The 16,612-nt window shown below is 41.4% G+C and overlaps 1 protein-coding gene across 8 annotated transcripts in view; it reads left to right on the top strand.

Annotated features, from left to right (window-relative positions):
* The window catches only part of LOC102459211 (transient receptor potential cation channel subfamily V member 3-like), a 95,119-nt gene that overhangs the window by 53,925 nt on the left and 24,582 nt on the right, over nucleotides 1–16,612 (top strand). For 5 of the 8 annotated variants that reach the window (XM_075904636.1, XM_075904635.1, XM_075904640.1 and 2 more), the window contains 2 exons: nucleotides 8,048–8,176; nucleotides 12,863–12,913. In XM_075904636.1, coding sequence (XP_075760751.1) covers nucleotides 12,873–12,913 — 41 coding nt within the window. In that variant the 5' untranslated portion in view covers nucleotides 8,048–8,176; nucleotides 12,863–12,872. Of the gene's footprint in view, nucleotides 1–2,469; nucleotides 2,605–4,407; nucleotides 4,517–8,047; nucleotides 8,177–12,862; nucleotides 12,914–16,612 lie in introns of all 8 variants that reach the window. The other 3 variants (XM_075904637.1, XM_075904638.1, XM_075904639.1) reach the window with 2 other exon arrangements.

Below are 16,612 nucleotides of genomic sequence, written 5' to 3'. Positions count from 1 at the left end.
AGAATTTCAGACTAGCTGGTTGTGACCATCAGGATGCAGAGGGAATACCTATTCTCATAGTAGATATGTACTATCTTGCTATGCATTTTCCTGTAAGGTGTCCTTCTGCATAGTAGATCAGCCCTTTCCCCTACAAGTAGGTGATTGGTACATCTTCCAGACGAGTTACCTTCCCTAGACTAAAAGAGGAGGGACACACCTTTTGCTCTTAGATGTTGACAGATGTTTGGTTGTGTGTGTGTGTTCCGCCATATGCCTCCCCAGCCCTGCACAGACAGCTAGCATAGCAGAACTCGAGCAGATCCATTAAGGTACAAAGACACTTGGCCAGGTTTATCCTGCAGACTCCACTGGATTACTAATACATGGATGCCCATAACAATGGGCCAGATCAGAGAATGGTGAGGCTTTTTGCTTTTTTCAGGTTATTTTAGATTAAACACAGATACTCCCTTTGAAATACATTTTTATACCTTGATACAAACAAGTTAGTACTGTCTTTCTGACAGTTATTGTAGTTACTGTCTTCTGACGTGGCTAGTTATTAATCACCTTGTACATGTTCATTTGATTAAAACATTTGTACTATGAACTGGTATATTGATCTAATTTTTAGGAGTGGTCAGTGTATTCCTGTTATCTTGGGGGATGTTTTTGTGCCACGTTTGATATTAGGATGTCCTGGCATGACATATTGGAGTGTGCTTGTGTGAGTGCTCATGAGTAGGGATGAAATAACTCCTGAAAAAACGATTTCGAAATAAGTTTATTCCCCAAGGAAAGCAAGAGTTATTATTTTGAAATAACCAGACCCTTATTTTGAAATAATGAGCTTGATAGCATGGGTGCTCTGCTTGTTATTTCAAAATAACTCCTTTGTGTAGACATGCCTAAGGTGCCACACAGCCATTTTTTTTCAAGTATTTCTTGAAACTCATATGTACTGTGATGAGTTCCTAACATATCAGGTCCCTATCTTGGTTGTAACTTCCAGGTAGTAATAAATCTTTGTAAAGATCTGAAACTCAAAAGGCCCAGCTTAAACATCTTCACTCTTTCTGCCCATCAATGTAAAGGCAACTAGTGGGTATAATCTTTCCTTTATGAAACCATTCTTTGACAGATTTCTTTCCAGATCCAATATAGCACAGCTCTCTAGGAATAAAAAAACTGCTCTCATATATTCACATAACTGCCACAATGCCACACGGAGAGAAAAAACAAGTCAATATACTAGGGGTGTGTCTAAACTACATGGCTCCATCGATGGAGCCATGTAGATTAGGCTGATCGGCAAAGGGAAATGAAGCCGCGATTTAACAATTGCGGCTTCATTTAAATTTACATGGCTGCTGCGCTGAGCCGACAAACAGCTGATCAGCTGTTTGTCGGCTCAGTGCACTAGTCTGGACGCTCCCACACCGACCTGAAAGCCCTTTATCGACCTCCCCGTTATGCCTCGTAGGATGAGGTTTACCAGGGAGGTCGATAAAAGGCTTTCATGTCGACAGGGGAGCGTCCAGACTAGCGCAGCTGTTTGTCGGCTCAGCGCAGCAGCCATGTAAATTTAAATGAAGCCACAATTATTTAAATCGCAGCTTCATTTCCCTTTGCCAAACAAACAAATCTACATGGCTCCGTCGACGGAGCCATGTAGTTTAGATGTACCCCTATAAAAATGCAACAGAAAAGCAAGGAAATGCAGATGAAAATGCTCTCTAAATCTGGCATCTGGAAGCAGTCCTATAAAAGCATTATACTAGCTTTTTTCAGTGAGGTAGCATCACCCAGTGGCCATTTACCAGAAGTGCATTGTTTACAGTAACTACATGATTTCGTAAAACTCAAGCCTTTCGTCAAATTTAAAACAATTCACAAGTAGATCTGTTTAGAGCTGCAAGGAACAAATAATGAATTTTTTCAAATAGTTTGGTGAATTCAAAAGTTTGTCTTTTAAGACCATCTCAACTCAGCAGGGCACTTCATTGTGCAGAAGAGTTTTATGAATCATAGTTTTGGTGCTTGCACTCTGCTGAGACACTGAATAAGATTACTAGGTGCAGTGATGGTTTCTGATTTAACAGCCTCCTAGCAACTGGACAGAGATTTGCCCCATCCCCAAACTGTGTTTTATAGGCTAATGGGCAGTACTGGGTGGTAAAAATTTCTTCTTCCTAGTGACATGGGCTAGATTTCAACTAAACACCATTGGAAGCTAGAGCATGTCTACACTACAGCATTATTTCAATATTCAGTAGACTTCCGATAATCCGGAACCTATGGGACCTAGGTGGTGCCGGATTATCAGATATGCCGGACTATCAGGAGATACTATAAACTGGTTATATATATACTGTATACATTATATACTGTATATAAAGTGTTCTCAACCCTTTTTAGTGTACATACTGTATACAGTGTACTGTAATGTTTTAGTTTTTTTAAGCCTTTTTTACCCTTTTTGCTCAGTTCAGCTGCTGCTGCTGTTACCTTGTGACTCATTTTTTGCCGAAGCTCACTCACTAGGCTCTTGCCATTTTGAGGCCGGACTTTCAGGAGTGCCGGACTATTGGATGCTGGACTATTGGAGTTTTACTGTAATAGGTGAGTGTCCAGACAGAAAAACTGTTATTTCAAAATTATTTCAAAATAACGGGCTTCTTATTTTGAAATGATAAATCCTTATTTCGTGAGGAATAACGCTTATTTTGAAATTGGTATTTTGAAATAGCGGTAGTGTGGATGCTCCCCTTCTGCTATTTCAAAATAGCTCGCTCCGGCGCCATTCAAAGTAATTGCTCCCCAGTGCTTCCAGGGGCTCTAAATCAAGGTAGCCTGCCTCAGACTAATTTTGAGGCTTCCCTGTCCTGTGGATGTGCTATTTCGAAATAGTTATTTCGGGAGTTATTATTCAAAATAACTTATTTTGAGATACCCTTGTAGTGCAGACGTACCATTAGATAACTAAATACTTTTTTAGGGTGTAGGTCAGTGGTGGGCTCCTCCAGCACATGGCTCATCAAGGTAATTCACTGGTGGGCACGAGACATTTTGCTGATGTTAACTGTCTGTAGGCATAGCTCCCTACAGCTCCCACTGGCTGCAATTTGCCGTTCCCAGCCAATGGGAGCTGCGAGAAATGGAGCAGTTTGCAGCGCTGGCCATCACTTCCCATAGCTCTCATTGGCTGGGCAGAGCAAAATGTATCCTGTGGAACCTTGTGGGGTGGGGAAATCCTGCAGATCGTTAATGTCAGTGAAATGTCTTGTGGCTTGCAAGTGGATTAACCTGATGGTCATATGTGGCCTGCAGCCACTGATGTAGGCCTTGCTACTATTGTTGCAACTTGGTGTTGCTGTGTTCATATTAACTAGGACAATCTAGTTAATCAAGGAAAGAGCTTCAGTTCTATCCTCTGTATTTTCTTTTTTTCGTGGGACTCCGTCCTGTCTCTCACATCAATACAAGCTTAAGAGGAGCACAAAGGGGACTAGTACTTGCGGGGAATGTTTGTGGTGGAACGAGGTGTACAGATAGTTCGGAATAGGAGGCCTATTCCGAATTACCTAGTTCGTGCCGCGTGTAGCCGCGGGAACGGAGTCCGAACTAGCGGACATTTAAAAATGGCAGCACCCGGCAACATGCAAATGAAGCCCGGGAAATTCAAATCCCGGGCTTCATTTGCAAGTTCGTATGACTACATTAACCACTCTAGTTCGAACTAGGTAGTGTAGACATACCCTTAGTCTACATCTATGCAGCAGGCAGTTATTTTGAAATAGTGTCAAAATACCATCAATCTGGAGGACTTCTTACTCCAACTCTCATTGTACAAGGAGTAAGGGAAGTTCGAGGAAGAGTGCTCTGTTTCGAAATAAGTGCTGTGTAGATGCTCCCTATTTCGAAATAAGCTATTTTGAAATAAGCTGAGCAATTGACGTAGCTCAATTTGTGTAGCTTCTTTCAAGTTAAACCCTGCAGTGTAGACACACCTGTAGAGAAATATCCAGTGAGTCTGCCTCCCTGTTGAAGAGATCTTGAAAAGATTTAAAATTGTTCCTTGTAATTGGGGATAGGGGCGTGATTGTCTTGTCTGGAGAGGATGACAACAAGTGTGTTGGGGGGCATGGTCTTTCCCTCAGTGACCTCCACTATGTCCTCCATGTCATCTTGGGGGCTTCACATGGAAGATGGATGGATGGCATTGAAGGAACAGTTTATTGGGCTCTAGACATGGTCCATGTCCCAGCCTAGCTAAGCAGATGGCAGAAGCATGGGTGGAAGCCATAGGAATGGATGCCATACTTTTCCTAGTCACTGTGGTGGTTGTGGTTGCGGTGCCTTCTTTGGCGGGGAATGGATATCCTTTAGCTCTTACAACTTAAGTGAAAGGATTTATTCCTACAGATGGGAGCTGTGAATAAAACACAAGAGGAGAACTCACAATATGCATTGAACAACACATTACACAGACAACATCAAGAACTGTTACAGCATCATAGACTAGGCAAAGCAGGTAATAGAAACAAGGACACTTGTGTAGAGTTGTCTTCATATTTGCTTGCTCAGGTTTAGTGAATGTTACAATTTTCAACTAACAAATTATTTAGAAGGCTCTAAAATATTTTCAGGTGATGAGGTGATGACTTACAGCTTCTGAGTCACAACAGACGTAATAAAAAAATTGGAGATCATTACCTGGAGTTTTCTCTCTGGGATATAATATGTTGTAGAGTGAGCACCCACATTGGTCTGGGATGGCCATTTTTGGTCTAGTTTTCCCGGAATGTTTCCAAGTATACTGAGGCAATCAGTCTATGTCTACACTGGCGCGATCTTGCGCTAGAGCGATGCAAATGAGGCTAAGCGTGGAATATCGCTGAGCCTCATTTGCATACCTAATGAGCCACCATTTTGTGGAAGAGGATATTGCACAAGAAGGAGCTGTCTACACGGCCCCTTCTTGCGCAAGAAAAACCCTCTTGCGCAATGCCGTTATTCCTGAAAATAATCAGCATAGCGGCATTGCGCAAGAGGGTTTTTCTTGCGCAAGAAGGGGCACTGTAGACAGCTCCTTCTTGCGCAAGAGCCTCTTCTGCAAAATGGCAGCTCATTAGGTATGCAAATGAGGCTCGGCGATATTCCAAGCTTAGCCTCATTTGCATAGCTCTGGCGCAAGATCGTGCCAGTGTAGACGTAGACTGACCTTTAGACAATGAGGCTAAGCAGCTTCATCCACCCATTCCCATAAGTTGAGGACAGCCAATATGGCATTGCAGGTGTGTTTCCTAGAGCATGAGGAGAATAACTATAGATGGGACACTGGACCTTGCAGGGTTTCAGACATCGAAAGAAGGAACAGGACATAAGAAAACCAGGAACCTCTAGGTGGTGAGCATTTGATAGCAGCTATCTAAACACAATGTGACTTTGTGGAGACCACATGAGTTAGCAGAAAAAAAACCATAAACTATAAGAAAATTTATTTTTCAATATTAATACTAAAAGAGAGGATTGTTAAGTGTTGAGTAGGAAGATATAAGCAATAATGAATTAATGCTACAATTCTAGGCATTTATACTTTGTCTCATAACCAGAAATAAGTGGATATTATATCTTTTGTAAGTTGCGAGAGAGGATTATGCTGAAGTATGTGAGATGAGAATTTGTATCTTCACCAACTGAGGAACCAGATATGTACTTTAATGGATCGAACATATTTTTTCCAGCAGAGAATAAAGACACACATAAAAATAACTATATAAACTCCTTTCCTTTAAAAATGGAATATGACAGCATCTTCCTAAACTTAGCCACATTGTAGGTCTTATTGCAGAAAATTGTATTTCAAAAGTCTGCTTAATTTTCTGTTTGTTCTGTTTACCTGTCAGTCGATGGTCAGGGCAGCGCGTGTGTGTGTTATACACCTGAGTTTTCAACTGCTAGGACCGGGGTCCCTTCGCAGCGGGCGGCCTAGGGAAGGCCGACGGATGCCACAAAGGATCTGTCCTGTGGAGGCGACACGATCCAAACGCCCAGCTCTTACTGCATCTGCCCCTATGACTGGCTGGAGTTTTTAATTGTGTTGGGTTCTGTTACAGCAACAGGAGGAGTCAGGTTAAAGCTTAAACAATTACAGGTTTATTAAAGAAGCTTATGAATCATATGGTTACAATGGCTATTGCTCTATTTCTTAACTGCTAGCAAATATAGATCTTAAAAGTGGTTACAAAGAAAATAAAGATAGAAAATAAGAATAATAATGGTACCAAGTGACAGCTTAATCTTTAAAGAGCTCTAATTCTATGTGTGTATATATATACTTAAACAAAAGACACATACAGGTACAATTTTTACCCCCTTCTGTGCCTCTCGACTCCAGTGGGTCAAGCCAGGGCTGGTCCCTCAATTTCTAGGAAAGATGAAGATGAGGTGGGCATCCCCGTGGAATCTCGGGAGGCCAATCACCTAACCCGACCAGCAGATAGATGGTAGATTGACATTCAGAGTGAGTGTGCTGCTGGACCCATCTTTATACCCATAGGGGCCCGTACCCTCTTTCTTATCTAAGATGCCAAATTATGCTCGTCCGTCTTTGTGATGCCAGTTCTTACAGGGGAGTTTCAAGTAATTTACGCTTGTAAGAGAGAGAGAACTAAATTAGGAGTAATGGACATTCTTTACTGGGCAGGAGATTCCTCCCCCTGTGGATGACTGTGTGTTCATATCAATGTGGGTTTCAGTCAAGGGCACTCCTCTGCAGCCTCTTGGTCAGCGATTAGCTCGATCACCCTCATATCTCTGCTTACAGTTATCCAGGGTCACTGTGAGCCAGCATATCTGGGCCTCCTGTCAGGGCTTCAAAGACTATGCTGATTTTACTGCTCTGTGTGTGCCCTGTATGCTCCAGGCAAGCAAGATGGATGTTACGGGGGGGAGGACGCCGTCAAGGGGAAGTCATTTCTGGCCCCCCTTCCAACATTCCCCTCCAACGCTGGCCCAACCTCTGGCCTCTTGGCTAGCTTTCCCCTCTCGCTGGCAGCCCCACCACCTCTGCATGCACCAGGCTCCCGCTGCCTCGCCCACCTCGTGCTGCCACGCAGGGTAGACCTGCTGCCTCTACATGCTGGGCGCCCGTTGTTCTAATGGACAGCCCCGCTCCTGTGTGTTGGGCTCTCACTGTCCTGCCAGCCTGCAAGGCTCCCTGGTGCTAGCTCTCCACCAGGACTCTCTGGTCCTGGAACATCCGTGATCTGCTGGATCAGAGACTCCCAGTTAAGAAAGTTTCAACCTGTGCAATGACGTGTATGATTTTTATTCCTTAATCAAAATCTTCTGATAGATCATTAGCTGAGGAGTCTGAACTCAGTCCTGGAAGGTTCTGAGCACTCTGGCCCCAGCACAGAAAAAAGCTTAAGCACACACCTACTCCAACTTAAAATTTCTTATAGGTCCTGTCCTATTGCAACCTAGGGCTGTGTCCAGACTCAGGGGTTTTTTCGGGAAAAGTAGCCTTTTTCCGAAAAAACTTCCCCTGCGTCCAGACTCAAGCCGCGTTCTTTCGAAATTAAATCGAAAGAACGCGGCTTTTCTTTCAATGGCGGTAAACCTCATTTCACGAGGAAGAACGCCTTCTTTCAAAAGTTCCTCTTTCAAAAGAAGGCGTTCTTCAATGTAAATAGGGCTTCTTCGAAAGAGAGCATCCAGACTCGCTGGATGCTTTCTTTCGAAAAAGCAAGCCGCTTTTTCGAAAGTTCAATGTGCAGTCTAGACGCTCTCTTTTGAAAGAGGCTCTTTCGAAAGTATCTTTCGAAAGAGCCTCTTTCGAAAGAGGCTTGCAGTCTAGACATAGCCTAGGTCTCTACTAGTTCTTTAAATAGCTCCTTTCTGGGCTTTTGCCATAGCTCAGCCAGCTTTTGCCGGACCAACTTACTTTCACTTCTGGTATGTGCTTAAAACTGTGCATTTGTGCCTTTCTTTGCAGCAACTTCCTCTAGACAGGCAAACAGTCTCAAAATCTACAGTAAATAAAACCTTTGTATTTCAGGTTCATTCGCCTCTACAAGCTCCACCCCATGGATCCACACCAGATTGGGCACTTGTGAAAGTAATACGAGTAATTGGACGTGCTATGCACTTAGAAAGAGGAAAGCTCTGCGAACAGAACTTCAAACAGGTAATCTATTTTTGCTGCCATTTTACACAAAAGAGAAACTGAAATACAAAACCGTTCACTAATGTGATATTGAGATTACTGTTCTAAAAATTCAAAAGTTGGGAAATGCAAACATTCAGATAACTTTAACCCATCTAGACTGTACATGTGGGCTGTGTCTAGACTGGCAAGTTTTTCTGGAAAATCAGCTGCTTTTCCGGAAAAACTTGCCAGCTATCTACACTGGCCGCTTGAATTTCCGGAAAAGCACTGACGATCTCATGTAAGATTTTCAGTGCTTTTCCAGAAATACTATGCTGCTCCCGTTCGGGCAAAAGTCTTTTTCTGAAAGACTTTTGTGCAAAAGGGCCAGTGTAGACAGCACAGTACTGTTTTCCGCAAAAAAGCCCCGATCGCGAAAATGGCGATCGGGGCGTTTTTGCCGAAAACCGCGTCTAGATTGGCCACGGACGCTTTTCCGCAAAAAGTGCTTTTCTAGAAAAGCACCCTGCCAATCTAGACGCGCTTTTCTAAAAATGCTTTTAACGGAAAACTTTTCCATTAAAAGCATTTTCGGAAAATCATGCCAGTGTAGACGTAGCCGTGCAGTATGGTTAGCAGCATAATTGATATGGCATAAAGGAATATCTGTTTTTTTAGCTTAATGCAGGGGCAATCAAAATTCATTGCACCATGATCCCCTTGTGATACCAAAACATACTGCACAATCCCGGGAGTGGGGGTGGGGATGAAAACGGGAGTGCCATGAGTGGAGGGGTCAAAGTCTGAGCCTCAGAAGCCCAGGTGAGGAAGGGGTCAAAGCTCAAGGCCATTACATTGAAACATAATGTAAAAACAACATTTAGTTTCCAAAACATCAATATTAAACCAAAAAAACCATAGTTCATCTGACGCTATAAACTGAATTTGACCCACATTCACAAATAATTTCAGTTGACACAAACTACATTTTTCCGTGACTGAAAGATCTTGCCGAACTCTTATTTCTGAAGAAAAATTCCATATTACTGTTGTTCACAGCTCGGGGACAGGACATGTACCCATTTATTTACAAACAGCTCTTTTTACTCCAAAATGGGGTTTGCACAGCTAGGCTACGTCAGAATTATGAGCCATTTCCGAAAGAGGAAATGCAAATGGAGTTCTCATTTGCATATGCCACGTTCTCATTTGCATTTTCTTCTTGGCTCCCTTTTGCGCAAGAGGTTTTTGCACAAAAAAGAGCTGTGTAGACGGCACCTTTTTGCGCAAAAAACCCTTTTTGTGCAAGAGCCGTTCTTCTACACAGTGCTTTTTCACACAAAAACCTCTTGTGCAAAAGGGATCTGAGGAGAAAATGCAAATGAGCGTGACATATGCAAATGAGCGCTCCATTTGCATTTCCTCTTGCGGAAGAGGCTCGTAGTTTAGACATAGCCCTATTATCAGCTGGTTCAGGCTCTGATTATCAACCGCTCATTTCCAAGCACTACTGTACTTCTGTGGAAAACTGACATCACATACCTCCAAAAGGATGATGGTGTTTAAATTTCTTGTAATTTCTTGTGTGTTTTACTTTTTTTCCATTAATTGCACTAAGAAATCTGGAAGCATGACAAAAAATTTTTTGACTTGGGATGCTGCCAGGGTAATATATGGCTCACGCACATACAGGGGTAATTTTGTCCATATCGATCTCAGTGAACTTCTGGATGGAGCAGTGTGGGAAATGGTTTTCCCGTCCCATTAATATATTTGCTCCATTTATTTTTTTCTCCCCACCACAAATCAGGAGAAAAAGTTCAAATCACACACTATGAAATGTTTTTCATTTAGGATCAATTGAAGCTATTTGTCTAGATAATTGCAGAGCCTTTTAGTTAGATTTATACTTTTTCTCAGATTAATTAGCTTACATTTCAAAACAAAAAAGTTGATTCATGCTGGAAAAAATGCACTCAAACTTTCTATAGGAAAAGAATGAAAAAGCGGAAAAGAAATCACGATTAAACTTGAGGATTTAAATCAAGAGTTTCTTCTTCCTAAATTAAAATTATGATTACAGTTGATGATTTAAAGAGCTGTCAGTTTAAAATCAGCCTAGTTGTGCCCTTTGGCCTTCCACTGAATTTTATAATTTAGCAGTGAGACAAATAGTAATCTGGTGTTTTGATATTATCCAAAAGTGCTTGACATAACACAGGCAGCAGCTATCAAATGGGTTACATTAAAACAGCATGGCATCCCCTAGAGAATGTTGAAAATCTTGCCTCTTGTAAATTTGCGTTGAGGGAAATGTATACTGAGCTGGAGGGCAACTTTTAATCTCTGAACACTAGGATACACATTTTGGTCAAGGGCACCAAAGCCCCCCTATGTTTTGTACCAGGATGCTGCTTGCTCCTGTCCCCTTTCCCTCACTAGCAGGGTGTGAGAGGAATGCATGCAGTTTGAATTGCTTACTCCTCTCTCCCCTCCCCAGTTGGGATCAAGAGGAATGAACACTCATCAGTGACCATCTGGGATCTTTCCCTGCTGTCAGGAAATAAACATGAGGTTTCCTATCACAAACATTGCTTAATTTACACTGAAAACTTTTCCATTTTTTCCCAAAGCTCCGTTTTTTGTGAAATGACAATAAAGCTGGATCACAGAGGACCCCTTGGTGTGCTGACATAGACATGTTTATGATATTTATGTTTAAAAATGTTTCCAAAGATTTTCGGTATAACAAAGGATTTTATATCTTACTATGTGACTGATTTTGGTGGAGGGCTTTCTTAAAACTACTTCACAAAGAGTCAGAAGTAAAGAAAGGGAAACTAAGTTGTCCAGCTATCTGAAAGAAAAGGGATATTGTCCCTTTAAGGGCTCTCTTCAACAGGGAAAGGAAGGGGGAGAGATTACTGCAGGGATGGACAGAAGGGACAGAGACTTTGGAAGCAAGTTTTTTTTGGTACTATAGTAATTACTGTTAAAATGTGTATTTTAGAAAAGGATTTTTTGAATAATTTATTTTAAAATCGATAATGTATGAAGATAAGGAGCACCTTTACTCGAACTCTGATCCTGAAAAACATTTCCACATCACAATTGTGTACAGACTGAGGGTGGCATATTTACCAATCCATTAATAAAAGCTCATTTACTCAGAATAGGGGTAGCCCAAGTCTTATAACTTGGTTCAGGCTCTAAATATCAACCCTTCATTCCAAGTGCTACTGTACTTCTGAGGGAAACAGACCTCACACTCACATCAGTGGGTAGAGGTCAGGCCTTTTGGATATCCATGGCTGAGGGTGAAAAATGAGTAATTAGATCAAACTCCCTTTGATTAAGCATGGACTGTATCATCATAAAACTTTGATTTTATACGGCATACATAACTGTTTTATTAATCTTTAAAATAGTTGTAAAAGTTAGTATTTTTCAACATCTTGCTTGGCTAGCCTATGGCCCACACTGGATAAAAAGTATTGTGAGCTTTCGTGGGCACAAGAAGTGGGTTGTGTCCATGAAACTCATGATACTATTTATATTTTTCTTTGTCTCTAAAGTGCTATAATTCCATTGTTGTTTTTTTAGTTACAGACTAACACAGCTACCCCTCTGAGACTGGAAAAAAATGTTTTATTTCTCAGCTTGTCGTCATGCCAGAAGTGTTCAGTTGAGGCATCTCTTCGGAGACCATTCTCAACTTCAAATACATTTTTCAAAGTTTGGTAGGGATGAATTTAAAAATGATGATAACTCATAAAGGAAATAAGAGGTTGACTTGAAAATTCATTCTGTGCTGGGATATATAGATATCCGTATAGCTATGTAAGATGAGTATCTAGTATAGCTAGAGTGTGTTTGGACATGAGCGTGTTCATGGTGTGTTGGCAATTGAAGCAGGGACTTTCAGTTTCAAGCAGCCAAGAAGTATTTGTACAAAACAACTTTGTTATGGACTAGGAAACTATAAGAAGAAACGGCAGATGGGGAAAGAACACCAAATGGACAGCTATAAACATATATAAGAATTGGTGGAAATTGCACAACTTGGATCATAGCATTCCACCCAGGACTGTTTAAGTGGAATTGTGTGGGTGAAAGGAAACCGAGATAAAAGACTAATGATGTCATGAAGTGAACTATAAATTAAGCTTCATGCATTTGCAGTTTAGCATCTTTCAGTAATCCAAAGCCCTCTTTGGATATGGTGTGATGTTTGTGGACTCTCTGTGCCTTGTGATTGGACTGAACCCCGAGTGGCAGTTGGAACGTCTGACCATGGACTCTGGCGTAGTATAATTTGGGGTATAAATATGGAGTGAATGAGGTTCATTTTGCAATTTAATAAAAAGCAATTAGAGTATTATATGCCAAGAATGTATGTAGTATCTGCCTGCCCCCATACAGTAATATCTAAGACTAGTGTAAAGATTGCAAGGGTACATGGCATTATTGATACATACCAGAAAGAGTAATAATTATTCCAAGCCGTTCATTGTCAAACATATTTTGACAAGTAGGCACACTCTGCATTGTGCTATAGTGCCAATCAGAAGACCCTAGTAGATAACTTCTCCTCTTATTCCTCTCCTCCTTCTGTCCAAATGAGGTGTCTATTTGAACCTAGACAACTCTCCTAATCTTTCCTTCCAGTTTACGGTCCCTCGCTATGATTTTGGAATGTATAATGTTTTCTCTCTTTCTCCTTAGAAGGCAAATTATGTTCAGCCAGAACCCAACCACCCCAGAGCAGTCTGTGGGGTAAGTAATCCGTGCCTAGACATGAAAGGCATCATGTAACCTTTGTCATGGGCTCAGAAACATGCCTCTAAGTCTAAAAGGGTGATAGTATTTAAAAGCTGATTGAAGGCTCGTGTAATTTCTTGTATGCTTTAGCATCTTTTCCATTAATTGTACTAACTAATCATCTGCAAACATGAAAAAAAAATTTGCCTTGGGATGGTGTCAGGGTAATATGTGACTCAAGCACATACAGAGGTAACTTTGCAGTGAGTTTCTGGATAGAGCTGTGTGGGAAATGGTTTCCCATCCCACTAAAATTTTGATTGATTGAGGTTTTCTCTCCATCTCAAATCAGGATAAAACATGGAAATCTCACAAACTAACAAACTGTAATGTTTTTCTTTTTGGATCAATTGAAGCTTTTTGTTTGAATAATTTCAGAAGCGTTCATTTAGAGTTATACCTTTTTTCTGATTTAATTAGCTTGAATTTTAAAACAAAAAGTTGATTCACACTGGAAAAAAATGGAACCGACTTTTTTTTAAGGTAAATAACTAAAAAGTACAAAAGGAAATCAAAACTAAATGTGAAGATTTAAATTAAGAATTTCTTCTTCCTAAATTAAATTATGATTTCAGCTGGTAATTTAAATGGCTGTCATTTTCAAATCAGCCTAATTGTGCCCTTTGGCCTTCCACCGAATTTCATAATTTAGTAATGAAACAGAATAAAAGTTTCATTTTTTTAATATTATCCAACACTGCTGAATGTAAAACAGGCAGCAATTATTGCATGGGTGGCAATAAAACAGCTTGATACATGTTGTAAAATGTTGAAAAATTCATGTCTTACCAGTATGCATGGAGGGGAAGATATATTGCGCTCAAAGGCAATTTTTCTCTTCTGAGGATCCATGAACAAAACGTGGGGGAAAAGTTTTGAAACTGACACAACGTTTTATTACATCATGCAACCTGATCCTTTTCCCCAGACCCTTTTAGTTTCAACAAATCTGCATTTTTTTTTCAGAATTCATTGAAAAATTTCTGATCAGGTTTATTTCATGTTCCAGACTAGACAGTAAATGATCCCATTCCATGCTATTTATAAGGAAAAAACGAATCCTTTAGACTATTTTAATTGTTAAAATCTGTTCCATTTTTAAAATACTATTTTCCTCCCACATGGCATACCCATAGACTTGAATGAGTCCTTGACATTATGGACAGAGTGTTTAGCAACAGTATGGCAGTAGGTGACTTTTCTGAAATTGCTTGTTGTTGACTGTTGCAGTGTCGACAGTTCATGGAGTCATAGGACACTAGAACTGGAAGGGCCCTCGAGAGGTCCTCAAATCCAGTTCCCTGCCCTCACGGCAGGACCAAGCACCATCTAGGTCATCCCTGATAGATGGTTATCCAACTTGCTCTTAAATATCTCCAGTGATGGAGATTCCACAACCCCCCAAGGCAATTTATTCCAGTGTTTAACCATCCGGACCTTTAGGAAATGTGTCCTAATGTCCAACCTAAACCTCCCTTGCTACAGGTTAAGCACATTGCTTCTTGTCCTATCCTGAGAGGTCAAGGAGAACAATTTAGGAAAAAGACCCACGGTGATTAACCCTATGACGCTGGCCCCATCTCCTCACTGTCACAGCTCTGCCCCAGGTTTACATCTACTCCTGGCTCACCGTATCGCCCCGCATGTGCTCATCACTGCTTCTTCATCAGAGGACAAAGGGAACAATTTTTCTCTCTCCTCCTTGCAATATCCATTTAGGTAATTGAAAACTGCTATTATGTCCCCTCTCAGTCTTCTCTTTTCCAAAGTAAAGAAACCCATTTCTTTCAGTCTTCCCTCACAGGCCATGTTTTCTAGACCTTGAATCATGTTTTTGCTCTTCTCTGGATCCTCTCCAATTTCTGCATGTTTCTTGAAATGTGGTACCCAGAACTGGACACAATACTGCAGGAGAGGCCTAATCAACGCAGAGTAGAACGGAAGAATGACGTCTCGTGTTTTGCTCACAACAATGTCAGATCCAGACATTTTAAATGTACGGACAATAGGCAGGATGGACACTCAAACCTTTGCAAACCCAGGGCCTCTCTCTGTTGCCCTTCTGTAGACAAGCCCTGAATCATTTAGGAACATATCACTCATCTTTTACTGCACATGCTCATTCTGCCCTGGAGTGTTGGACCTATGTCGAATCAGAATGATGTTTCTCAGGCAGGGCAAAGGCCATGCATTCTGGGGCTCCTTGAAAGGTTTATACAGTACAATGAGGAGATGGAGCACTTTGGACATTACGCTGGAGCAATGCCGCACCAGGAACCCACATACAGCATCCTGGCTATTTAGTGCACAGTGTCTGTTAGCAATGTGGTGTTCTATTAGACGTTAATAGATGTTTGGCTCTGTGTGTGTTTGTTTGTGTTTCCTCTCTGTACCTCCTCAGTTCCTTGCAAAGCAGACCTCATGTGAATTAACCAGTGGCCACAAAATCAGATAATTGATGACAGCACTGGGCTAGATTTATTTCCTATTGAAACAGTCCTAAGTCCTGTCTCAAAGGTTACAGGTACCTTATGAATGTGTATACCTGAAATGAGGACGTAGTTTGAATTGCTGTTTCTCTGCCGGGTGTAGCCAGAGGCAGTTACTTCAGGCTAGTGGAATTTCAAAATGGCGACTGGATGGGAACATGCAAATAAAGCCCAGGATATTTAAATCCCGGGCTTCATTTGCAACTTCGAATGCCTACATTAGCCTCCCTAGTTCGAACTAGAGGGCTAGTGTAGACATACCCTTAGAGACTTCCACTTGAGAAGAGATGTCTTTTTCTATTCCATTTGAAAATATTGTTTTCCTTCAGCACAGCATGCCCATTGCCTGTTACTGCTTTCCTTCTGCAACTCGCAACGTAATCTGTGTGATTCTGTACTGTCTGACAATGGAGACATTTTGTTTCATGAAATAACTTCTCTGCAGACATGAAGAGGATGAATGCCTAATGCAAACAAGAACATCCTATGAAACTCAAATGGAAACATTCGTTGGTTGTGGGCATGTGCCACCTACTGCTTCCCTTCCACTTATTGCTGTTGCCTTTCCCTTTGAACTATTGGTTACATTTCAGGTTTTTCCCCTGACTTAAAAAATTAGAACAAGTTAGAATGAAAACAAAGAACAAAAGGAGAAGTGGTCTCTAATTGTAAGTGTTAAGGCCCATGAGAAGACCGAAGGCCCGCTGAAGGGTCTATTCCCATTTACTGTAGCCAACCGTAGAAAAGCGAAACATGTTTAAACCAATCTTTAAAACAAGGTTCCTCATTCCAGGAGTGTCCCTAGGAATGCTCCACTCTGGGTATACTGGCGTGCGTGTAGTGCTGATCAGAGAGCTTCAGGATCAGTGTCCATTTCGCCCACCCCTGCACTGGGACAAGGCTAATCAGCACATGCATGCTAGCCTCCCAAGCCCATTTATACTAACCTAGACCTGGTGACAATGAAATATGTTTGTTCATTTAGATGCTTGCTTTTGTGGACAGATCTCTTTTTCTCTTCCACTTTGAAAATACCAGTTTCCTCCAGCAGGGGATGCCCATAGACTTGAATGACTCCTTGAGCTCATAGCTAGAACGTTTAGTAAGACTTTGGGAGTAGGTGACTTAAGGTAGAAGATGCTTCCCCATAAGTAATTATGGTGCT

The sequence above is a fragment of the Pelodiscus sinensis genome, chromosome 21 (assembly GCF_049634645.1).
Source record: "Pelodiscus sinensis isolate JC-2024 chromosome 21, ASM4963464v1, whole genome shotgun sequence".
NCBI lineage: Eukaryota > Metazoa > Chordata > Testudines > Trionychidae > Pelodiscus > Pelodiscus sinensis.
This window is presented reverse-complemented; position numbering and strand designations above follow the sequence as displayed.